At 38.9% G+C, this 26,262-nt stretch overlaps 1 protein-coding gene across 4 annotated transcripts in view; it reads left to right on the top strand.

Annotated features, from left to right (window-relative positions):
- FOXJ3 (forkhead box J3) overlaps window positions 1-24,875 on the top strand; it is a 155,423-nt gene extending 130,548 nt beyond the window's left edge. For all 4 annotated transcript variants that reach the window (XM_059138306.1, XM_059138303.1, XM_059138304.1 and 1 more), the window contains 5 exons: window positions 1,779-2,195; window positions 6,052-6,153; window positions 6,547-6,738; window positions 19,638-19,745; window positions 21,799-24,875. In XM_059138306.1, coding sequence (XP_058994289.1) covers window positions 1,779-2,195; window positions 6,052-6,153; window positions 6,547-6,738; window positions 19,638-19,745; window positions 21,799-21,914 — 935 coding nt within the window. In that variant the 3' untranslated portion in view covers window positions 21,915-24,875. The remainder of the gene's footprint in view (window positions 1-1,778; window positions 2,196-6,051; window positions 6,154-6,546; window positions 6,739-19,637; window positions 19,746-21,798) is intronic.
- Window positions 24,876-26,262: the final 1,387 nt, after the last annotated feature.

Genomic DNA, 26,262 nt, shown 5'->3' with positions numbered 1-26,262 from the left:
ATGTACTTGAATACAGTTTTGCTATTATTAATGGGCAGTGTGAGAATATTTTCATTTAAAAGGTTTGATTCTTGGGGCGCCTGGGTGGCTCAGTGGGTTAAGGCCTCTGCCTTCGGCTCAGGTCATGGTTCCAGGGTCCTGGGATCAGGCCCCACATCGGGCTCTCTGCTCGGCCCGGAACCTGCTTCCTTCTCTCTCTCTCTGCCTACCTGTGATCTCTATCTGTCAAACAAATAAATTAAAAAATCTAAAAAAAAAAAAAAAAAAAAAAAAAAGGTTTGATTCTTTTATTAACTGATACCGTGTTTAATAAAATTTGTTGTGTTTTGGTTCAGTAAAACATGGTATGTGCCATCCTTTGGAATATGAAAATACCCTAGTTATGTCTAACCAAATATTGCAGTAAGATTTATTAAAATGAGCGTTTACCTGCAAACCAAGAGTGCATTATTTTTAACATTAGGTACTTCTGGTTGAATCATTATCATCACAGCAGCTAACAATTACTGAGCTCATTCACATCCTGCACTTGCACCACGGCATTTAATCCTCACAACAGTTCTGCAAAATAGATATATCCATACCCACCTATAATTGAGGTAATTTTGACCTGCAGAGGTTAATCACTTCCCAAAGTTACCAGGTGTGCAGATGGTAGTACAGAGACGTTAATCCTTACATTCTAGTCCTGTAAATTATGCAGTCTTAACCCCTAAAGTGTATGTGTCTCAAGAATATCCTATAGGTCGAATGAAAAAGCAGTGAAGATGGCTATTCTGTTTTGCTTAGTCTTTTAAAAAATTTTTTTTATTTATTTGAGGGAGAACAGGAGAGAGAGAGAGAGAGGGAAAAAGAGAGCACAGATGGAGAAGCGGACTCCTGAGCAGAGAGCCCAATGCAGGGCTCTATCCCAGGACCCTGAGATCATGACCTGAGCCAGAGGCAGACGCTTAACCAACAGAACCACCCAGGCGCCATTGTTTTGCTTAGTCTTAAGAATTCTTGCCACCTTTGACTTAAAAGTTTTTGGAGTTATCAAAGAAAGAGTTCAGAAATAACTGGGCCTTACTTCTCTTCTCCACCTCTGTCAAATCCTTGGCCTTTAGGCCTGTAGCAAAGCATCTGGAATGTGACCCAGCATTCACACACTTTCCCCTTAACATTTACTCAGTCTTTCAAGACTTTTTCAGATACTGCCTTTTCTCTCTTTTTCTTTTTTCTTTTCCTTTTCTCTTTCCCTTTCCTTTTGTCTGTGAGAGGGAGGAGAGCAGAGAGAGACAGAGCGGGAGGGAGAGAGAGAATCTTAAGCAGGCTCTGTGCTGAGACGTGGGGCTCAATCTCACAACACTGAGCTCATGACCTGAGCCAAAAATCAAGTCAGATGCTTAACTCATTGAGCCACTTAAGCACTGCAGATAACTGCCTTTCAGTGACGGCTTTTCCAAATCTCTAACCCCTTCCTAGCTGAACAGACAGTAAGCATTGTTCCTGAATGCCCTCGTAAACTTTCTGCCTTAGTACTTACATTACTGTACATAATCTCTTTAAGTGTCCCTTCTACTAGACCATGAGCTACTGGAGGGCAAAGGGTGGTGCTTCTTACTCTTCTCAGTGATCCCAGAGACTGGTATGTGGTGGATATTCTGTGGACACTTTCTCAGCTGAGTTAGTGTTGCTTCCTGACAATGTATACTTCTGTTCCATTAATAATTTTGGAAGTGTGTCATAAAGTATAACTGAAATCTGACTCTGAGTGCTCTTCCTTTCTCTGTGTCTAGGTTTGATGACCATCCCTTCCGAATCTTCCCAGCAATCCCACACCTCATGTTCGTATCAGCACTCTCCTAGCAGCACAGTGAGCTCTCACCCACACAGCAACCAAAGCAGCCTGTCCAACAATCATGGTGGTGGCCTCAGCACCACGGGCAGTAATTCGGTTGCACAGGTCTCACTGCCCCACTCCCAGATGCACACACAGCCGTCTCCGCATCCGTCCCATCGGCCGCATGGTTTACCACAGCATCCGCAGCGTCCCCAGCACCCAGCATCGCACCCACAGCAACACAGCCAGCTCCAGCCTCCTCACCCCCAGCACCCCTCTCCACATCAGCACATACAGCATCATCCGAACCATCAGCATCAGACGTTAACACATCAGGCACCCCCACCCCCACAACAGGTATCCTGTAATTCTGGTAAGTTTGTGTCTTCTGACTTGCATTTGGCTGTGGATTAGGATCTGTTCTTTGTTATCTGAGGCTTGTGTATATTTACTACCGAAACCCTTCTCATCTGTCTCCCTTTTGTGTTTCCTTGTTGTAATCCTATAGTTGTAACTCACTTAGTCTATACATTGATCTAGAGGGGTTTTTTTTGTTTTTGTTTTGTTTTGTTTTTTTAAGATTTTCTTTATGGGGGGGTGGAGAGCACAAGAGGGGAAAGGGTCAGAGGGAAAAGCAGACTCTCCACTGAATAGGGAGCCTGATGCAGGACTCCAGGAACCTGACCTGAGCCGAAGGCATTTGCTTAACCAACTGAGCCACCCAGATGCCCTGGAGATTTTCCTGATTAAAATTTATTGTTAACAGCATAGGCAAACTCAGCAACCCTTGTAGGTTTTGGTGTCCGCTCTCATTTTGTCTTTCTGGAAAACCAGTGTTTTGTGAGCATTTGAAAGAAGAGTGAGATGCACAATCTGTTTGCAGTCTATTATGATTGTGTGGTATAGAAGAAAGAGTATGTTATGTCAGGAAAAACCTGTATTTGAATCCTCATTATGACTCATATGACCTTTCATGCATTATTTCTTTTAGTCTTATTATTTTCTCATCTATAAAAATGGAACTAAAATGTGCTAGTATACAGTGTTGTTATGAGGATTGCACTGAAAATGCAAATAGGAAATGCCTCATCCGGTAGCCTTTAAGTATTCAGAAAATGTTCCCACTTTTCCTTTCTTTGCTTATTCCTGCCCAAGATCTCATTTTAGAAAGATAGATTGCAAAGGAAGAAAACATTCTTTATATCCTGGTTTAAAAAAAAAAAAAAATCTATTGCTCATAAGTTAGGTCTTGATGGTTTCTGGTGAGATGCTTAATTGACATTGCTCACAGACCAGGAATCTGCACTGCAGAACTCCCAGGGGTGCCCCCAACACAGACTGCAAAGTCAATGTGTCCCTTTGGAGTTGTGCAGATACAGATCCTTCTTTTAGCTTACCTGGCTGTCCACTTACCAACCAAATCACTGATGAGATTTTTATCCTGGAGAGACAATTTCTAAATGCTAGATGATACTAGTTCTCACCAATTAAAATTGATCCTCTTTTCAGACAATTAAACTACTGTCAGGGAAATGACTTTAGGTAGTGCATACTGTCTTTTGTATTCTGACTGCTATAAAGCTTATGTTTTTCTGAAACTACTTACTTTTTTGCAAAGTGGAAATATATATTTGGGGGAGAATTACATAAGGTACAGAAATGCAGATCAGGGTACTTGAAATTTAGTAAGTTCCTTTTCACAACTAATTTTGTTTTCCCAGTTAATAATTCTAAGTACTTTCCAGAATAAATTTGAAAATTGGGTGTAGTTCTTTTTTTTTTTATAGATTTTATTTATTTATTGGACAGACAGAGATCACAAATAGGCAGAGAGGCAGGCAGAGAGAGAGGTTTCCTGCTGAACAGAGAGCCTGATGTGGGGCTCGATCCCAGGACCCTGAGATCATGACCTGGGTTGAAGGCAGAGGCTTAACCCACTGAGCCAACCGGGCACCCAAGAAAATTGGGTATAGTTCTTGATGGACTGCTCCTAAAACATCTTGAAATTATTTTTAGGTTTATGCCTAGAGAAAAAGGTGTAAGTATAGCCCCCTTTTCCTATTCTTAGTCTTATTCACTGTTGTCTACTTTAAAAAAAAGTTTTTAAATTTTTTTAAATATAAGTATAGTTGATGTGTAATGTTGTTAATTTCAGATGTACAACACAGTGATTCAGCAGCTCTGTACTTTATGCTGTATAGCTACTATCTGTCACCATACAATGGTATTAAAATACCACTGACTTTCTTACACTATACCTTCCATACTGGTGACTTACTAATTCCATCACTAGAAACCTGTACTTTCCACTCCCCTTCACCCATTTGCCTGTCTCCTCCCCCGCCCCCAACTTGCTTGTTCTGTGTATTTAAAAATGGGATTGTTTCTTTGTTTAGTTTTGTTTTCAGATTCCACATATAAGTGAGATCATATGATGTTTGGCTTTCTCTGACTTAGATCACTTACACTTCTGCCTACCTTTTAATGTCAATACATTCTTCAGAAAGTTAAGCTTGTTCTTAATATGATTTTAATGACTGACTAATGTTTGTAGATTTGGTGTCTGTAGAAGGCTGTGATGCTTGGGTCATACCTTTCTATTAACTAATGATTGCTGGGGAGAAAAAAGTACTATTAAAGCTGAAAACAATTCATCATATGCTCTTAGTGGCCTGTTGTTATACCAGTGGTAGCTTGCCAGAGAAGGAAAATAGCTTTTTACCTGGGGGGGATTAGGAATAATCATTGTGGCTGTGATAATCTGTTTGAGTTAAAATTTCGAAGATGAGACTAAGCAAGTTGTCTTTAATAGGGAGTGAATGGAAGAAACTAATAGTTTTTTGAGTTCCCATTATGTGATAGGCAATTAGATACTTATCTCGCATTATTCTCCCAAATCAACTATAAATTACCACATTTAATAGATAGGAAAAGTGTAACTCAAAGAAGTTAAGCTGTTTGCTCAAGATCAGAGCTAGTAAGTAGAATTAGTATTTATATCCTGGCCTGATAGGACTTCAAAGACTGTAACACCAGTAATTCCAAAAGAACTAAAATCAGTAAACATTTACTGAGTGGGTCTTGCAGAGATTGCTTTGTATTGCCAAGTCAACATTTATTATAGGTGATGGACTTGAAAGTTTCATTGACTTGAATGTGGCTCACTGGAGCATTACGTATTTTTCCCCAACAGATTTCTCCTAAATTACGAGTTGCCTGGGGGCAGAGTCAAGTTGTCTCTGTCTGGTTCATTGTTTATTTGAAAAAATCCTTAATTGGCAGATTTTTGTAAATCAAGTAACCAGTAGTTGATACAGAGTCATCTATGATGTAGCAAAAAATCCTTTTTATTAGTTCTTCCCTTCATCCATCCAGGGCTGATTCTGATAACAGAATAATTTGTGCAGCAGTCACTGAACGGAGGATTTTCTTCCCCTGCTCAGCACTATCTCTTTGAGTGCAGCTCAAGCCCCATGCCCTTGAGTCGTGACCACTTTGCTGACATACAGACTGGAGTCTGAACACTCCTGATGATACCACATCAGAGTATACTATTCCTGACTAGAAATGCCCTAGTTTGGATTCAGCAGCATTTCTTAGAGATGTCTCAGCCCTTTGTTTTGCTACTTTGCCAGGAGGGACTGTGCTAAGGCATTTCTCTTTCTTAAGGTTGTCTTGTAAGACATTTGTCCTCTTGCTGTATGATCTAATTTAGCTCTTAAGTCAGTACTTTAAATTTTTCTGTGTGTTACATCTGAATGTGAACCTGCCTCTGAGTTATAAAGAATGTACCTCTTGATGTCATAACAGGACAGGAAAATGAACAGAATGTATTGATTTGCCTGACTTGCCCTGCCTGGTCATTCATTTGTACTGTACAAATGTAAAACGTGGTAATCAAGTGTGACATTATTTAGTGATAGGGCAGTTTGTAAGCTATCAGACTAGACCTTAGAAACACCAGGTTCAAGGTTTAGATATATCGTAGTGACCTTGCTAAGTTATGCCACCTCTCTGGTGTTTAGTTTCTTTTTGTTTATGAAATGAAGAGAAATAAGATCCCTCTTACTATTTCACAGCACATGAAATGATTGGTGTGAATCCATTTGTAAAACTGGTTGGGGATCTACCAATGTTAGGAATAAGCCCAGCCCATTGTCTTCCCCCTAGTATATACTTCAAACTTTCACTATCCAAGATTTATAATATTGTCGACATTATTTTTATAGGTGTTTCAAATGATTGGTATGCAACACTTGATATGCTAAAAGAAAGTTGTCGAATTGCCAGCAGTGTTAATTGGTCAGATGTAGACCTTTCACAGTTCCAAGGTGAGTATGGCTTTTTTCTGATAAACAACCAGAAATATATGATCTTGTTTTTTCTCACAGATAGTTTTCTTTGTAGTAGAAATAAGTATCTCCTTATATAGTGTTTCTTTTGCCTTTGGTAGTACACTTAAAAACAACACTGCAACATTTCATGATTAAGCCTTTCAGTCAGTTGATACAGAAGAGGATCAGAGACAGGAGTTTTGAAAAAAGTTTGGCCACATTTGGAAATAATTAGGCTTTGAATAATTTTTAACTGTCATTCTTCATTGCCTGGTAAATCACTACCAGTGGGAATTTTGAGGGCTGGGGAAAAAAATGTGTCTTGCTGTTTTCCTTGCAGTGTTTGCAGAACAAACTATGCTAACTGTATTTCTAATGCTTTCTTCATAGGTTTGATGGAGAGTATGAGACAGGCAGATCTCAAGAACTGGTCTTTGGATCAGGTTCAGTTTGCTGATCTCTGTTCTTCTCTTAATCAGTTCTTTACACAAACTGGCCTTATCCACTCACAGAGTAATGTTCAACAAAATGTCTGTCACGGTGCCATGCATCCAACAAAACCTTCCCAACACATTGGAACAGGTATGGGTTTAATTATCTTCTCGATTTTCTCTTTCTCATTTGTGCAAAATTTAATGGGGTTTGGTATGTTGTTAATGGTGACTGATCTGTTTATATCTTTTTATTTCTAAGAAATGAAGTAATATATATATATATAAAAGGTGTATTTTAGAGAAATTAAAGAGATTGCTTTTCTATCATTTACATGATTATTTTATTGTTTATAATTGACTTTCCTTTGTGATCTTTAACCTTTTAAGTTCTCAAGGATTAAGTGTTTCAAAGATACTTACATTTTTGTAAGAACATCGTTATGAAATTATATCAGTTTACATTTGTGTATATTTGCAGTGAAAATCATTATGTCTTCTTTTATATATCTTCTAAGAATGTTAAGATTAAAGTTCAAAGTTTACTTGATGAGTACAGTGATGGTGTTTTTTACTCTGGACTTGAGATTCGTTGTCTGTATTTTTCATCTCACTTTCTTGCTTTCCTCTTTACCCTTGTAGCCATCTCATTTACTCTGATTGCAGTGCCTTTTCATTCTGTAAGTGTTCATTATCCAAGTGCTTTCTTCAATTAATTTCTTACAACCTTTTATCTCCAAGTTGACATCTTTTCTGTTCATTATTTTGGTTTTACATTTAATACATTTTTAACAGTCTTTTCAATCCTGAGTGGCTTTCTTCAACCATTATTCTAGCTTATTTCACATATTTGGTCTTTCCATATTCTCAGGATCCCCAGCCAGGCTTTATCTTTCTTTTTGTGAAGTCTTTTATTTCTTGGTCTTTGTTTCTTTCTTTCTTTGTTTTTATTTTTTTTTTTTTTTAAGATCTATTTATTTATTTTAGAGAGAGTGAGAGTGTGCAAGCAGAGGGGAGGGGCAGGGAAGAGGGAGAATCTCAAGCAGACACCCTGCTGAGCATGGAGCTTAACTCAGGGCTCAGTCCCACAACGCTGAGATCATGACTTGAGCCAGAGTCAAGAGTTCGGCACTTAACTGGCTGAACCACCTCTGTGTCTTTTGATAGAAATCTTCCATCATCTTTGCTTCTTCCATTTGAATAGTTTATGTAACTTGAAACCCTCAATGGCTGTTTGATTTTGATGACTTACTCATTTCCTAAATTATATCCATGCAAGAACCTTATTCGTTGCTTGATATTTAGGAGGTACTTAATAGTATTGGATGAATTTGTTGAGTGCTTGGAATGTGCCTGACAACTAAGCTTTATTTTTTGATGACTCTTTAGCTCCTCTCTCCCTCCATCTCTCTCTCTCTTTCACTTCCTTTTTGGTATCTTTTGTATATATACCCTTTTTTTTTTTTTTTTTAAAGATTTTATTTATTTATTTGACAGAGAGAAATCACAAGTAGTCGGAGAGGCAGGCAGAGAGAGAGAGAGGGAAGCAGACTCCCCGCTTAGCAGAGAGCCCGATGCGGGACTCGATCCCAGGACCCTGAGATCACAACCTGAGCCGAAGGCAGCGGCTCAACCCACTGAGCCACCCAGGCGCCCCTGTATATATACCCTTTGAAAAAAATTCTATCCTTAAGTATATAGTTCAGTGGCAATTAAATACATTCATAATGTGCAACTATCATCATCATCCATCTCCATAACTCTTTTCATCTTGTAAAGTGGATATTCTGTATTCATTAAATAATACCTCCTCCCAATCCCCCTGACCCTCCACCAAGCCCCTGGCAACCATCAGTCTACTTTCTGTTTCTGATTTTTGACTACTCCTAAGTATTTCATGTAATTGAAATCCTACAGTATTTGTCTTTTTGTGACTGGCTTACTTCACTTAATATGTCTTCATCTATGTTGTGGCATATGTTAGAATTTCCTTCCTTTTTATGGCTGTGTACTAGCCCTTTGTATTTATGTATCATATTTGCTTATCTACTCATCTTATTTTTTTTTTATCTACTCATCTTTTGATGAACACTTGGGATTGCTTTCATGTTTTAGCTATTGTGGATAATATTGCTATGAACATGGGTGTACCAATATTTTTTCAAGGCCCTGCTTTCAGTTCAGAACTGAAATTGCTGGATCATATGGTAATTCTGTGTTTCATTTTTTTGAGGACCCACCATACTGTTTTTGTTTTTGTTTTTAATTTATCTGTTTGACAGACAGAGATCACAAGTAAGTGGAAATGCAGGCCGAGAGAGAGGAGGAAGCAGGCTCCCTGCCGAGCAGAGAGCCTGATGTGGGGCTTGATCCCAGGACCCTGGGATCATGACCCGAGCCAAAGGCAGAGGCTTTAACCCACTGAGCCACCCAGGTGCCCCCACCATACTGTTTTTGATGGTGGCTTAATATCATTTTACATCCCCACTTACAATGTATAAGGGTTCTAGTTTTTCGACATCCTTGCCATCATTTTTTTTTCTTTTCTTTCTTAAAAAAAAAAATAGCTATTTTACTGGGTGTGAGATGGTATCTCATTTTAGTTTTTATTTGCATTCCTTGATTATTAGTGATATTGAATATCTTTTCATCTACTTACCAGCCATTTTCTTATCATCTTTGGAGAAATGTCTGTTCAGGTCCTTTGCCCATTTTAAAATCTGGTTTGATTTATTGCTGAATTTTAGGAGTTCTCTGTTTTTTTTTTTTTTTTTTGGATATTAACCCTTTCATCAGATTCATGATTTGTGAACATTTTTTTAAATTCTTTTGTTTTCTTTTTAACTGTGTTGTGTCTTTTGATGCACAATTTTTAAATTTTTCGGGAAGTCCAACTCATCCATTCTTTTGTTGCCTAGGGGTTCTGTATCCTATCCAAGAAATCATTGCCAAATCCAGTGTCATGAAGCTCTTGCCCTGTGTTTTCATCTAAGAATTTTATAGTTTAGGTCTTACATTTAAGTCTTTAACCCATCTTAAGTTACTTTTTGTATATGGTGTTAGATACAGGTCCAGTTTCATGGTTTTACATGTAGAATCCAGTTTTCCCAGCACCATTTGCTGAAAATACTGTCCATTCCCGCACAGAATGGTTTTGACACCCTTGTCAAAAGTCACTTGATCAGGGATACCTGGGTGGCTCAGTGGGTTAAAGCCTCTGCCTTCGGCTCAGGTCATGATCTCAGGGTCCTGGAATCAAACCCTGCATCGGGCTCTCTGCTCAGCAGGGAGCCTGCCCCCGCCCCCCATACACACACCTCTTCCTGCCTCTCTGCCTACTTGTGATCTCTGTCAAATAAATAAATAAAATCTTTTTTTTTTAAAAAGGTCATTTGATCATATATGCAAGATTTAATTTCTGGGTCCTCTGTTCAATTGCAGTGTTCATAGTATATTTGTCTTGATGCCATTAGCACACTGTTTTAAATACTGTATTTTTGTAGTAAGTTTTAAAATCAAGATGTGTGAATATCCCTGCTTTGTTATTCTTGTTCAAGATAATTTTAGCTCTTCAGGGCTTCTTGAGATTCCCTATACATTTTAGGATGGGATTTTCTGTTTTGCCCCCCCTTAACTGGAATTTTTTATATGGATTACATTGAATCTGTAGATCACTTCAGAGAGTATTGACATTTCAACAATATTGTCTTTCAGTCCCTGAACATGAGATGTATTTCCATGTATTTATGTTGTCTTAAATTTCTTTCAGCAGTGTTTTTGTAGTTTTAACTATACAAATCTTTCACCTCTGTAGTTCGTTCCTAAGTATTTTTTATTGCCATTGTAAATGGAATTATTGTTGTAATTTCCTTTTCAGATTATTCATTATGTAAAAATGATTTTTGCATGTTGACTTTGTATCCTTCTACTTCACTGACTTTACTTATTCTAATAATTTGTGTATGTTTGGGGTGGAGTCTTTGGAAGTTTCTTCATATAAGATGATATCTGTGAACAGAGATAAATATACTTTTTCCTTTCTGATTTGGATGCCTTTTATTTCTTTTTCTGGCCTAATTGCTCTGGCTAGAACTTGCAGTATGTTGAATAGAAATGGAGATCCTTGCTTCGTTCATGGTCATAGAAAAGCTTTCAAGTTTTTCACCATTGAGTATGATGTTTGCCATGGGATATTAATAAATGGCTTTTTTATGGCTTTTTTAATGTTTAAGTAGTTTTCTTCTATTTCTAATTTATTGAATATTTTTAATTATGAAAGGGTGTTGACTTTGTCAGTTACTTTTTCTGCATCAGTTGAAATGAACATGTACGTTTTTTTCCCTTTCTTTCTGTTAATGTGGTGTATTACATTGATCACATTCCATACGTTGAACCACCTTTTTATATTCCAGGAGTAAATCTCACTTGATCATCATGTTTAATCCTTTTAATACAGTATTGAATTAATTTTGCTAGTATTTTGTTTGGGATTTTTGGATTGGTGTTCATAAGAGGTATTGGTCTCTAGTTTCCTTTTAGATGTCTGTCTCTTTTTTTTGGTATTGGGCTGATTTTGGCCTCAGAGGATGAGTTAGGAAGTGCTTTCTGTCTTTCAGTTTTTTGAAAAAGTTTGAGAAGAATTGGTGTTAGTTCTTTATATAGTTAATACAATTCACCAGTGTAGCCATCAGGTCCTGCAGGGGCTTTTCTTTTTTGGGAGATTTTAGTTGTATTCAGATTTTCCACTTCTTTGCAAATTTCTCTTGGTGGCTTTGTGTTTCTAGGAATTTGTTCATTTCATCTAGGTTATCTAGTATGTTTGTGTGCAGTTGCCCATAGTACTCCTATGATCCTGTTTCCTTCCTTTTTTTTTTAAAGATTTTATTTATTTATTTGACAGCGAGAGATCACAAGTAGGCAGAGAGGCAGGCAGAGAGAGAGGAAGGGAAGGAAGCAGGCTCCCTGCCGAGCAGAGAGCCTGATGCGGGACTCGATCCCAGGACCCTGAGATCATGACCTGAGCCGAAGGCAGCGGCCCAACCCACTGAGCCACCCAGGCGCCCCTGTTTCCTTCCTTTTTTGAGGAGGTCTTTTTTTTTTTGTAGACTCAGTAGCATGCTCACTTTCAATTCTCATTTTAGTTATTCTCTACTTCATTTATCTCAGCCCTAATCTTTATGATTTCCTTCTTTCTGCTAGTTTTGGATTTACTCTATTCTTTTTGTAGGTCTTTAAGTTGTAAAGTTAGGTTGTCAATTGAGATATTTCTTGTTTTTTTAATGTGTTTATAGCTGTAAATTTCCCCCATGACACTGCTTTTGCTGTTTTCCCTATGTTTTCATATGTTATGTTTTGATTACATATGTCTCAAGTTTTTTCTAATTTTCTTTGTGATTTTTTTTTCTTTGATCCATTGGCTGTTTGTGTTTAATTTCCACAAATTGGAGAACCTTCCAGTTTTATTTCTGTTACTGATTTCTGATGTCATCCTCTTGTGATCAGAGAAGATACTTTGTGTATCTATCATTTAAAATCTGTTAAGACTTAAATTTGGAACCCAACATATATGGTCTATCCTGGGAAATACCCTGTGTGCATTTGTGAAGAATGTGTATTTTGTTGTTGGGTAGAATGTTCTTTATTTGTCTGTTAGATATAGTTGGTTTATTCTGTTAAATCCTGTTTCCTTACTTCTCTCTGGTGGTTCTTTCTGCTGTTGAGTGTCAGGTATTTATATCACCAACTATCATTGTAGAGTTGTTCGTTTCTTTCAGTTCTGTCAGTTTGTGTTTTTTGTTTTGCTGTAGTCTGTTATTAGATGTACAAGTGTTTATAATTATCTTTTTTCTGTATTGAACCTTTTATTGATAGGTAGTGTCCTTCTTTGTCTTTGTAACCTTTTGATTTAAAGTCTATTTTGTCTGATATTAGTATAGCAGTCCCTACTCCCTTTGGGTTACTTTTTCCATCCTTTTACTTCTCATTCTATTTGTGTTTTTGGATCTAAAGTGAGGGTCTTAGAGATATGTGTTCTTACTCATTCTGTCATTCTCTCTTTTGATTGGAGAATTTAATCTGTTTACATGTAAAGTAGTTACAGATAAGGAGTGATTTCTGTCATTTTGCTGTTTCTTTTCTGTCTAGTTTTTGTCCCTTATTTTTTGCATTCCTGTTGTCTTTTGTGTTTTGTTGACTTTCTATAGTGAAATGTTTAAATTCCTTTTGTCTGTATTGCATAGCTCTTTGTAGTTACCATGGGGATTGGGTTTACCAGCCTAAAGTTTTAACATTCTAATTTGAATTTATATCAGTACAACTTTTATAACATAAAGAAACTCTTCTCCTTTACAGCTCCATTTCTACCCCTTTTGATTGTTGATGTCACAAAATCACATCTTTATGCACAGTGTGCCCCAAAACCTATATTAATAATGCCTTTAAATGCGTTAGTCCCTCAAATTATGTAAAAAACATGTGGCGTTACAAGTGGAAGTTATAATAATACTTGTGTCTAAACTAATCACTTTTAGAAAATATATTAGTCTTTCCAGTCATGTATAAAAGAAAAAGTGGAGTTCTGAATTGTTGCCACAGTAATACTAGCTCTTTTGATTGCTTTTATAATAACCTGTATTGATATCTTTTTTTCTCCATAAAGCTTTGAGTTACTGTCTGATGTCCTTTTATTTCACCCTGTAGGACTCCTTTAAGGATTTCTTGGAGGGCTAATGGTAGCAAACTCCTTTAGCTTTTGTTTATCTAGAACCATCTTAATTTCTTCCTCACTCTTGAAAAGGACAGTTTTGTTGGGTATAGCAGTTCTTGGTTGATACTTTTTCTTTTTAGCATTTTGAGTAGATTGGCCCATTGTCTTCTAACTCCCAAAGTCTACCATGAGAAATCTGCTGATAATCTTATTGAGGTTCCCTTGTCTGTGAAAAGTCACTTATCTTGATCCTTTCAAAATTGTCTCTTTATCTTTGGCTTTTGAAAACTTGATTATAATATGTCCCTTGGTGTGGGTCTCTTGTGGATCTCATCTTACTAAAGTCTGTTGAACTTCTTGGATATTCTCATTCTTTGTTCAGCCATTATTTTTTCAAATAGTCTCTCTGTCCCATTCTTCCTCCTTCTGGGACTCCCACAATGCATAGTTGGTTTGCTTGATAGTGTCCCCCAGTGCCTTAGTCTCTATTTAATTTTTTTCAATTTATTCTTTCTGTTACTTACCCTTGATAATTTTCATTGTCCTATCTTCAAATTCACTGATTCTTTCTTCTGCCCACACAAATTTTTCTTTGAATCCTGTAGTGAATTTTTCATTTCAATTATTGTAATTTTTAGTTCTAGAATTTCTTTTTTATTTCTTTTTAGGTTTTCTCTCTATTGATATTTCCGGTTTATTCATACATTGTAATTATGACTTTTTCCACATCTTCCTTTAGTCTTTGAGCATTTTTAAGACACTTGTTTTAAAGTCTTTGTAGTAGATCTGCCGTCAGATCTTTTTCAAGGACAAGTTTTGTTGATTTGTTTTTGCTTTGAATAGGGCATACTTATCTGTTTATTTGTATGCTTTGTGATATTGTAGTTGAAAACTAGACACTTGAATCTAAGAATGTGGTACCTATGGAAACTAGATTCTGTTCCTTCCCCGGGTTTGCTGTTTTCTTATTTTGCCTTCTGTTTTTGTTTTCTTGATGGCTGCAAGGTATCCTTATGCTAAGGTTTGCCCTAAGGTCTTCTCAGGTCTTCTCTGTGTCTGTACTTTTCTCTTGGCAGAGGTGGTCACTTTCTAATTTTCCCAGTATATATGATTGTTTTTCAGTGTCCTGGCTTTTAATGTCTGCCTCCTCAAAGGGTAAAAAGAGAAAAATGAAAGAGGGGAGAAAGGACGTTAGTAGCCCCCTTATAACCCCTGGAAATTAGTTCATTTGGAGGGTAGGTGCTTTGCATCATTGGTGGAATGTGCAACAATGGCCACCCTTCTTTACATCTGCATCTCTGTAATCAGAGTACAGATCTGCAATATTTGGAGAACAGAGGTCTCTTCACCTACAGTGGCTCTTGCAAGCTGTGTGAGTTTTTCTAGGAACACATGCACAGCTACTGCCATCGGGTAGGGATGAGGGATAGGTAGCTACTGTTGGGCTAAGAGCTGGAATTGACGAAAAATAACTGCAATTTATTATATAAGCCTTCCTCTATGCGTTGCAAACTCAGTAAACTTCGGAGTTCCAAATTCTCCAGTGTTTTTTGTTGTATCAGACAGTCTACCAGTGTAATTTTACCTAGGTTAGAAGACAGATTCCTGGTGCTTCCTACTCCACCATCTTCTCAGAATCCTCCCTTTATTCCTTTTTAATTGTCAAGATCTATATAACTTGGCATGCATTTTCACTTATTTACCTTCTTCCATTTCATCTTTTTCTCTCTTCTTGTAGATGGACAGCTTATCTTCTTTGATCCTCTGGTAGGTTTCAGACCCATAGTTTTTCCCTTTCAGGATACATCACTTTTACTTTTCCATCTTGCATTAAATCTCAGAGGTGTACCATCCCTTCTGTTCTTTGTCCCTTGGTTTTTCTTTCCTTTTTTATTTCCCTGTCTAACCAAAATAATTCATAAAGTTAGCTCTTCCAAGTGCTGCCATTTTCTCTGCCAAATACTCTCAAATCATTTCAGCCAGCTTTAAAATGCTAATAGTGGGGGTAGGTACCTATGTTGTTTACAAAATTATTGCCTGTGGCAGATTAGAAAGTTCTAGGAAGATAAGTAGAAGAAGGTGTGGGTCAGTCTTAAAGAGAGAACTATTTCAAGGGCCATTGCAAATGTTAGCCAGTAGCTCCCCTTTTCTGGAATTTCAGTTTATGTGGTGAAACAAGATTTTCTTCGATTTTGTGACCTAAATTTCTAAGTAAGGTCGAAGTGTATCTTCTGGTTTTGGAACTTGGCACTCTTGGTCATGGAAAAAGTACTAATTATCTGCTGCTGCTGTCCCATGTGAGAGTGGACAAGCACCACTTCTGTATTCTTTCTAGACTGAGATCATGGGTTATTTCTCAAAGCCCTTTGTTACTCCATGGTCATTTCTTCTTGACCTTTGACCTGGATTTATTTGGATCTGGTACTCTGATTCTTTTAATTTTTTCTGCCATCTTTCCTTTTTATTGCCATCACCTTCCTTCTCTAGGGTCCCCACAACTCACTTGATTCTCAGTCCTACTCCACTAACAGCCTATTAAAAAGGCAGAAGACCTATCATTTTTCCTCATTTGATCCTCTCCCAACTCCTCTTCCCCTTTTCTGGATCAGAAGAACTTTATCCAGCCTTGGCCTGCCAAGCCATGTTGGCTTTTGTCAACACTTCTCTGATCAGTGCTAGTTCTCCAGGTGTTTGTCACCTTGTACCCACTGATGTCTTCTCATAGGCACTCAGGTTTTTTACATGCCCAGCCTGCTTCCTTTTTAAGTCTAAGCCTTTTTCTATCATTATTTTATTCTCTTCACATCCCTCTTTATCTGATCCATTCAGATATTATCCCACTTCCTGTCTCTCTAACCCCCAGCACATCTTTGCCACAAATTCAAGATGGAATGTAAGAGGGGACTTGAGCTGTTAATTTTATCCTTTTATCTAACAGATAAAAGCTGTTAACTGAAACTGAGACCAGAAAGAGAAAGCAACTTGCCTAAAATTACAAAGTTCATTTGGTTATAGATCTTGACTCCCTGAATATAGTCTGTCCATATCCTTCAAACTTCCCTTTTCACTTCTGCCTTCAAGATTCACCTTCTTGTAAATACCTCTTTGGGCTTCCTAGAGGTGCTGTAATGTGTTAGCATGGAAGAGAGAAGGGAAGAAGAAAAGGATGTTATAGTACACAGTGTCTCTCCTTTCTAAATCATTTTACCTGTGTTTATAATTTGTCTTGTCCAGTAATGTTTAAGTCTTCTAGCTGTGCTGTTCTTAATGAGGGCTCAGCTTAAAGGTCATTAAATAAGGATAGGTGTACATTTCATACAGATATTTACTTAAACTTTTTCTGTGCCTAACTATGTATTGGGCAGTAGGGATGAAAAAATAAGTCCGGATATCCTCTAATCTCAAGGAGCTCATAGTCTGGTGTGATGAAGACTGCACTTCTGCCATAGAACAGTGGAAGTAAGAAAACAGGGCTTAACTGTCTAGGGGAGATAGAAAAACTTCCTAGAGGAAGACAGCTTGAAGCTGGCTTTGCAGGATAGATGGGATTTTTATAAGACACAGATATATATGATCATTTCTGTGCTCAAAATCTTTCATCAGTGCCCAGTTTTCTCAGTAAAAAACAAAGTCTTCGTGGCCTATCTAGTGTCACACAATCTGGTCCCCCATTACTCTCTGACCTTGTATCCTAATCCCCTCCCCTCAGCTCTCTACTCCCATACTGGTGGCCTCCTTAGTATTCTTTGAACATACCAGGCACACACCACCTACCTCAGAGCCTTTTTTGTAGCTGTTTTTTCCTTTGTGTGGAGTGGTCTTCTCCCAGATAGATATATGGCTCACTCATGTCCTTAATCTTGTTCATTTTTTTTTTCTCCATAAATACCTCCTCAAGTAATGCCTTCCCTGACCATTCTGTTTAAATGGCACTTATGTCCAACACTTCTTGTCCCCTCTCCCTGCTTTATTTTTTTCTGTAGTGTGCATAACATATTTAGTTACTTTGTTTGCTGCCCTCAGCTTGAGAATATGCTTCAAAAAGAGGGAGTTTGTTGGGGTGCCAGATTGGCTTCATTGGTAGAGCATGCGACTCTTGATCTTGGGGTCAATGGGTTCAAACCCCAGGTTGAGTGTGGAGCTTACTTTAAAAAAAAAAAAAAAAAAAGACAGGAAGTTTATTTTTTTCATTTCTGTATACCCAGTGCCTAGAGCAAGCCTATAACATAAATAACTTCTTGAATGAATGAATGGTCATTCATCAAGAGTCTACTTCCAATAATATGTGATTAGATTTTTAAATTCTCCTATGTTCTAAATGTTGTAGGATCTCAGAAGTCATTGAAAAGTACATTGGAAGTTAATTTTTTGTTTAACAAGTCCAGGTTGACTCATTATTTAGAATAGAATGAGAACATGAGGAAAAAAAGAGGAGTAATGAGAATTTCTTTATGAAAATAAAAGTGTTAGGAATGTGGCAGAATTTCAGAAAGTTCATCTGTTTAATGTGGGTGACATGTTTATTCCTGTGATCCTTGTTTATTCCTGTAATTCTTCTTTAGTTGTTACCTCACTCCCCTTTTAAGTTAAAAATTACTGAGCTAAAAACAATACATACACAGAATTTCCATAAAAATCAGTTGTCTTTTGATTGTGATTTGAGCTCTTACAGATGAGTAGAAAGAGAATTAAGATTTTCTAACACAGGCTGAGAAGTCACTGATAAACCAGTGAGCGTGTTACTGAGAGTGGCATGGCCTCTCCAGCCTGTTGCAGTTTTAGGTGTGCTGGCCACTCATGTGAAAGCTAATCAGCACTTGGGGGTGGGTTTTTTCCTCTAAGAATGTCCCAGAGCTACATGTTAGTGTAACTCTTCTCTCTTTTCTTCCTAAATCTTCGGTATGGTAAATTGGTCGGAGAGCTTAGTTCTGACTGTAAACTTCACTATTAAAAGGCATGTTGTCTTGGGAGGCAATGGCTGGAAGTCAGAAGTGCTGGGTTCTATCTCATTTTCTCTCTAGTTTTATGTCCTCATCTGCATGAACAGAGGTAGGCCTGAATTAGGCTATCTCAGAGGCTGTTTTAAGCGTGGACAGTCGACATTCCGGTGACAGGTAAAAACTTGTGAGTAGCCAAATAGTGTTTTCCTACCTTGAGTCTCTTTTTAGTTGCCTCTGGGAAAATGGTTGCTGTTTACTAGTTTGATTACAGTATTGTTAGATGCAGTTGTAATTTGTGTGATACAAGGGATTCCTAAGGGAGAAATAGCCTTTTCCAGTATTCCAGATGTTCCATACAGTGTGAGCCAGTGTTCTGCTTCTTCTTCCCCAGAAGCAGTTGTGGGGGTAGGCATGTGATGTTTGCTCCCTTTTCTTTCTACTTTGCATTAGGATGCAGTGTAATTGACATTTTAGAGCTGTTCTGTTTAATAGCGCCTGCCGACAAAAATATATTAATTTAAGAATCTTCAGAAATGCCATTCAAATGAGTTGTTTCCCACCTTCTCACTTTTTTTTTTTTTAAAGATTTTATTTATTTATTTGACAGAGATCACAAGTAGGCAGAGAGGCAGGCAGAGAGAGAGGGAGAAGCAGGCTTCACACCGAGCAGAGAGCCTGATGTGGAGCTCAATCCAGGATCCTGAGACCATGACCTGAGCTGAAGGCAGAGGCTTAACCCACTGAGCCACCCAGGCACCTTGCCACCTTCTCACTTCTAAATAATACTTTTTTCATCACCTTTACTTGGTATAGCTCTTTCAAATTTGTGCAAATCTTTCCTGTCACTTTGTGCCTCCGTTCATTTTGTTAATCAGCTAGGGTACACATAGATAAGTCTACTTTGAAAGTGAGAAAATCAGGGAGAGAGGTAGAGTGGTTAGTAGAAAGAGCCTATGATCTAGCAGAACTGAATGCTAGTGCTAACCCTGTCAAACTGATGTGCCTTTGGGCACATCAGCTTAGTCTTTCTGAGCCTCAGTTGCCTCATCCATAAAATGGGGATAATCCCCGTCTTGCCCTCATTTTGGACTTAGTGGGAGGCTCAGATGGTAGAACAGTTAAGAAAATGCTTTTGAACTATTGTGAGGTGTGTAACAGCAACAGTAAAGATGACTTGCCTGGAGGCTTCCAGACAGAAAGAGGCAGTGCCAGAATTAGCATCAGTGTACTCACACCCAGCCTGGTACCACCTTTGGTATTAGCATCTAAAAGGAGTAATTTTTCTCTTTTCTTGCCTTACCTGCTTAATTTAGTTCTAGGTGATAATTTTATTAAGGTTTTAATGTTTGACTTGTTTTATTTATGTAAGTATGTTTCCTTCATTCTGCTTTTCAATCTGATTAGGAAATTTGTACATAGACTCCAGGCAAAATCTCCCTCCTTCAGTGATGCCGCCCCCTGGTTACCCTCACATCCCACAGGCACTCAGCACTCCAGGAACGACAATTACAGGTAATTTGGGGTGTGTTGTATTACAGTTGGTACTCAGAGAGTAATATTAAAAAGACTTCAGCTGTCCCATTGTGAGAGAGTCTGTTCTGGAGGGAGTGAACTCCTGGGTAAGGGAGGATGGGGTGACAATCTTACAGTTACTTGGCTTCAGTGTTGGGTGAAGGGGTTCAAGTGTCATTTGGTGTTTGGACCATATGACCTGAGTCTCTCTGATGTTGTGATTCTCATTATTGTCCTGCCTCTCTAAAGAGGTCCAGGGGCATTAGAGCTTGTCCTGGGGTCTTAGGGATCTTTGTGGCTTTTTGACTCTGACGCAACTTGAGTAGGCTTAAGAACCAGCTTTGGTTAGCTTCGTATATTCTGCTCCATTCGTTCTAGTGTCCCCCCCAGCTCTCGTTTCTGATGAAGTCTCTTACAGAGTTGCAGGTGCATAGTAAGGAATTTATAAGTTGCAGGAGTTGCTGCTAGTTCATAAACTGTTCCCCCTGGGTTCCTGAATGAAGGAGAAATTACATTTTCAGGGCAGCAAAGGCAGGCACATGGTTAGAGGTAGAAGGTAGCTTAAGGATGATCTAGATGAGGAGGTGCCAGCTCAGGAGTAGAGATATCTTGCCCAGAGCTGCCAGTTTGCTGTAACCAAACCAAGACTCAAGTCTTAATATCTGGATTTAGAGTTTGTTGCTGATTTTTCTTATGTACCATGCTGCCCTCCACTTGGGCTGCTCGGGGAACAGAAAGGTCATGTGCAGATGTGAATTGAAAACCTCCAAAGAAGTGTGTGCCAGGTAGTATGGAGGAAGACTTGTGGCCAAGTAACCTGTTCTTTGATGGCCAAGGAGGAATAAGTATTATCTGTCCTTATCACTCACCAGGAACTTGTAGGTGGCAGGATCTGGTAGTTCAGACTCTGGGACCAGATTCTCAGGGTTTGCCTTCTGGTGCTTTGCCACTTGATAGCTACCTTAATCCTCCTGGCTCATGAGGCCTCCTTGTCTGTTAAAGGGAACTTAGAACATTGCCTAACTCCTGGGGTTGTTAAGAGAATTAAATGAGGATTAGATGTAAGTCACTTAAATTTAGCACCTGGTGCATAGTAAGGAATTTATAAGTTAAAAAATAAATAAAGGCATTTCTGCTATACTGCAATATATTGAAAATCTTAGCATTTTATAAAATGATGCATTAAAAATTACAGGGCTTATAAGAAAAATGAGATTAGCAGCAGATTGCTTGAAACTTTGTAATTGAATCAAGCAAATCAAACAAAACTGCAACAATCCAGTAAAAATTCCACATTAAAAGGATATGTTTAATTCCTAATAGAAGAATGAATTCTGCAAATAGCTAGAGGTTATTACTTGAGAAAAAAGTCTGGTTTGGAAGGGGGTTTGTCAGAGCTGTGGAAACAAGGGCACAGTGCATCAAAATTGGGGAGCACGAGCTGCACATGACCACAGTAACCTAAGGAGAGTGTGGAGAGGGCGGGCATCCTGTTCTCCACTCTGATCTGCCGTGGCTTCCCTGCACTCAGCTGTGTTGATGTTCTCTGTGTTCACCCACTATTACTTGGCGGCCCGAAAGTTAACTTGCTAGTGAGAGTTCAGGATGACCCAGTGTGACGTCACTGGTGCACTATGTCGTTCTCCCTTTACCATTCTCCTGGGAGCTAGTTCTTGTTACTGAAACATGCATTGATGCAGGACAGACTAAGAGAAAGGGCTGCATCAGCGTTTGGGCACCCTAGTATTCTTTCTATGCCCTTCTTGCTACCTCCTGGTGGAATCAAAACGGGCATAGGTTTTGGAATCAAGGGAACTGAATTCAAATCTCTTCCCCTTACTAATTGTATGACCTTGGGTAACTTGCTCCATTCTCTTTAACCTCTGCCCTGTCGTTCATAAAATTAAGGTCATAAGAGCTACATCGGTGAAGGCTTCTGGGTGGATTAGGAGGATATATGCACCGAGGGCCTGGCACAAAGGAAGTGCTAAGTAGGCATTCATTTATTCCTTTCTTCATTACCCAAGTCACTGCTGACATTGCCTCCTTCCAGGCCATCACGGAGCCATGAACCAGCAGCACATGATGCCTTCCCAAGCCTTCCAGATGCGGCGCTCTCTGCCTCCGGACGACATCCAGGATGACTTTGATTGGGATTCAATTGTGTAGAGCTTGTTTCTGCAAGGCACCAGACCCCAGCATCACCTTTCTGTGCAGTGAAGGGGAAAGATTTAAGAGAATCCAGTTGAGAAAACAAAGTTGCTAATCACTTTACCGATGTTATCAAAATTTCTTTTGAAGACAATCAAAAAGATTTTAGCTGGATAACTTACTGCTTTTATCTGACCCAAACAAGTACTACATGTTTGTCTCCCTGCCAGCTGCCCTACGTAGCTCCTAACTGTTGTGTGATTTGAACGGCTTTTGCATATTTGTGTCAGTTTGATGTTGACCACAAGTGCCAGACTGATTTTTCAGACAGAGCCTGTTTTGCTGCAAGCAGTTTATAGATACATATGTGTAAATATATGTACAAAAATTACTGAAAGGCTTCAGTTTTTCTAATTGGATTACTACGTCTTGAAAAGAAAGTTACTGTGAGTTTTTATTCCTTGTTAGGCTATTTTCTGCAGGATGCGTTTAACTGATGTAGGCAACTGAAAGGAAATAGATTTTTTCAAAGCCCAGTTCCCCTTATTTAATCTTTTTCAGAAATGTGGGTATTGAGTTCTACTCAATAAGTCAGAGAACCCAGAGTTTGATACTCTCCAAACAATCCAGAGGGGCATGAAGACTGACCAAATTTGTTTTGATGTTTGGGGGATTACAGAGTTTATGTTGTACCTTGTCAATGTCTGTTTTCCTAAGTCTGCATTAACAGTTCTGAAATGTATTTGATCCGTTAGCAGCTGGGCATTGCTTGGCTCTTTAACAAAATCATTGCCTCCATATTCACTCATGTATTTATTATTCAAAAGTGTTATTTTAATATTTATTGCTACCTTCTGTGAATGCTTAGCTCCTATATGGTTCATTAAGGAGAAGTATGGTGTCTGAAAGCACAGAATTGTTTTACTTAAGAGTTTACAGACAAGACAATCAGAGAGATTGTGTCGTTCTCTTTATCCTCGCTCCTTTTACCATGTGAGTATATTTCTCTATCTTAGCATTCCTGCTGATTGAGATGTATTAGCAAAATAGGATTTTTCTGGAATTCGAATCAGAGTTCATTTGGGCAATAGAACAGCAGGACACTGTTGATAACGCGAGTTTCCTCACTCATTCTGTTTCCATTTCGGAAGCACTGAAAGGAGGATAGAGCCACACACAGATTTTATTTGCCTCAGTCTTCAGTGCAGATATCCTTAAGTCGTCCGCTGTTTCTCATGTCCTGTGTGTCTGTGTACGCATGACGTTTGGTTACTTTGAAATACAGCGTGCCTCCTTGGGGTTTTTATTAGTTGTTTCTTGTTTTGTTTCATATTGTATCATAGTTACTTTGCATGGATTGTCTTAGTTTTATAATAAAAGTAACAGAAATGAGATTTTTTTTAAATGAATAGATTTTAAATTGGTTCTTTAGACCATAAAAAAGGCAGAATTTCTTTCATTTATAATGGGGGAATGATATGTTCCATCAAATCAAGGAATAATAACTGTTCACTGGTTGTTTTTTAGCATCTCTCGTCTCTGTCAGCCATGCTTTAAGTCACTTTAATTAGCCGTAGTGATAATGTGGTTGAGTGTTCTCTACTTGAACTAAACAGATAGACATCTTTGTTTCTGTATGTGTGAATGTGAGAGTGTTTGTCAGCATGTGTGGGGTGTTTGATTTTTTGTTGTTGTTGTTGTTGTTTTTGGTGGTTTTTTTTTTTTTTTTTTTTAATGGAGTATTGCCTTTAATGAATCACTGGGAAGCCAGTCATAGTAAAGGCTGGTGAGGTTGGGGAGAAAGGAAGGGCTTTATGTTCTTTTGTTTGGACCCTGCTTGGAATGAGAAAAGAAGGTCAGTTCCAGCCCCTTGGATCAGTGAAAATCAGGAGGATTCTGGCAAGGCCAACAGGCCCCTTAAACAGATCAGAGGCAAGATGAGATAGCAGCAGGCCCCTTAAACAGATCAGAGGCAAGATGAGATAGTAGCCTGCAGAGCAAAAACTTGAAAAAATGGGGCGGGGGGGGGGGAATTTTCAATAGTCTGCTCAAGTCACTGTTTTCTGGATACCAAAATAGCTGTTTTGAAACTTTAAATTGCTTGGGTAGCAATGTGCACTTTAAACAATTTGGGTATTGGAATGCAGTCTTACCTTGAATGATTTGAGTAGAAACCACTGATGAAGATTTTACAAATTTTGTGAAGCTAAATTCCTATTTGGCAATCATTTACTGATTTGCAGTGATCAATATTTCTATGAGAATTTAAATTTACCACAAGTGGCCCTGGAGGCAGAGCCTCCACTGAGATCCATTGCACTCTTTTGATTCTGGGAGCCCAGGAGCCTAAGACAGGCCTTCTAATGGGCTCCAGCTAGCCCGAGCCATCTGGTGGGGTGCAGAGCATCCTCTCTAGTGGCTCTTTCAGTTGGTAGTTGTTAATGCAGAACGAGTTCTGTTTTGGGTCTAAATTGACTGAAGACTTTTGGGGAAAAGAATAATAAATGCATATAATCAAATGGGGGTACTCTGTTCAGGAAAATAATCCGACTGGCATTTGTGGCAGTTTTTGAAATGTAAATGTATTCATGTGTGTTCTTGTAAATACATGTCTCTCAGATGTCCTTTGAAGTGGGAGGGAATCAATCCGGGGATTATTTCAAATGGAATAGAGTATTTTGATATTGTTCATTCAGAGGGTGATGTGTACATATCTATATTGTATATATGTGATGAAAATGCATTGGCTTTTTGTGCAAACACAATCTGCTCTCTGTACTGCTGTTGGACAGTCAGTGTTTTAATGTTTCTACAGTTTTGCTATTGCACGATTTCATATTTTGCCTCTATGATGAACGGCACCCATTCTTTGTAACTGTTTAGTGCTGTAAAGAAATACCCCAAGTGTCATTAGGATTGTTGCTGCCAGAACTGATATGCATGAATGGCACTTAAAATAAATATATTATGTTAACTCTATCTACAACACCAGTTGGTCTTTGTCATTTGCTACAATTGAGGGAACAAGATTGGAGCCAGACCCCATGCAGAAACTTGCAGACAGTCCTTATGGTCTTGGAGATTGTGTCCTGTGTGGTGTTGCCTTTAGGAGTATCCCACTAGCTCTGTGAACTTTTCATTGCCTTCAAAATGAGGAAAATACCTATTTCCTAGAGTGGTAGTGGGAGTAAATTAATTAATGCATTTAAACATTTAAAATAGTACCTGGAACATGAAGAAATACTCAGCATGTGCTAGGTGCTGTGCTAAGTAGATACTGTTATCCTCATTTTACAGTGTGGTTACAACTCAGAGGTACAGTGGCTTACCCAGATCCTTTATTGGTAGTGACAGAACTGAGTTTGAAACAGGTTGTTTGATTCCAGTGCCATGTTCTTTTACACCAGCCTCTGTTAGTTTCAAGAAATTCCCCTGCCCTACCCGTATCCTTGACCCCATTCTTGCCCCCACATCAGCTTTCCTAGCCACAACTCCTGCCCTTTTAGTGAGTGCAGACTTACCCAGGACAGCCAACAGACACCAGCTCAGGCGGACAGCCCAGGGGAGCCGCTCTGAAGGTGTACCCTGGCAAGGCAAGGTTCTGGTGGTGAGGAGTCGGGTTATGCTGAAGGCTGAGGTAGTGGTCGCAGGAGGGCCTCAGCCTGGCATGTGCTACTTAAGTTGAGTGCTGAAAGGGTCCTGGACAGACAGGAGGTTTTTCCATTTACACCACTGCTCTGAGCCAGGCACGGAAGCTAGATTAGCATAGGGGTGGGGATCACAGCGGAAATGATGGTTTTGCTGGTAAAGACCCAAGCACAGCAATCCTGTGATAAGTGGTGGGGTTCCAACTTGACTGATAGGGATACAGGTTCAGAGGCTAAGCACTGAACAGACCAACAATACTGCTGAAGTTAGAACGTGAAGCTGCAGTCTGCCTAATTCAAGAATGGGAGGGCTTCCTTCCAATCCCATAATCCTGCTCAGGGCCTCTTCCTGCTTCTAACTGAACCCATATTATCATTGCCAGGAAAAGTTATTTATTGCAATATTACCACTGGGGAAACTGAGGCTCAGAAAGTTTAACTTGCTTAAGTTCTCATAGCCAATAGAGGACTTGGGATAATTCAGTCTGACTCCAAGGCTCTTTTCTTTTCTTTCATTTTTATTTATTTATTTGAGAGAGGGACAGTGAGAGCATGAGAGGGGGAAGGTCAGAGGGAGAAGCAGACTCTCCGTGGAGCTGGGCCAAGGCTCATTTCTTTTTACCTCACTGCCTTCCAAAAGGGAATTTTCCCAAAGCCAGAGGTAATGTCTACCCACCAGTGTCTGTGTGTCTCTGGGAGGGAGGGGCTCTGTTTGCCTC

This window comes from Mustela lutreola, chromosome 10, assembly GCF_030435805.1.
Source record: "Mustela lutreola isolate mMusLut2 chromosome 10, mMusLut2.pri, whole genome shotgun sequence".
Lineage (NCBI taxonomy): Eukaryota > Metazoa > Chordata > Mammalia > Carnivora > Mustelidae > Mustela > Mustela lutreola.
The sequence above is the reverse complement of the archived record's forward strand: the minus strand, read 5'-3'. Positions and strand labels throughout refer to the sequence as shown.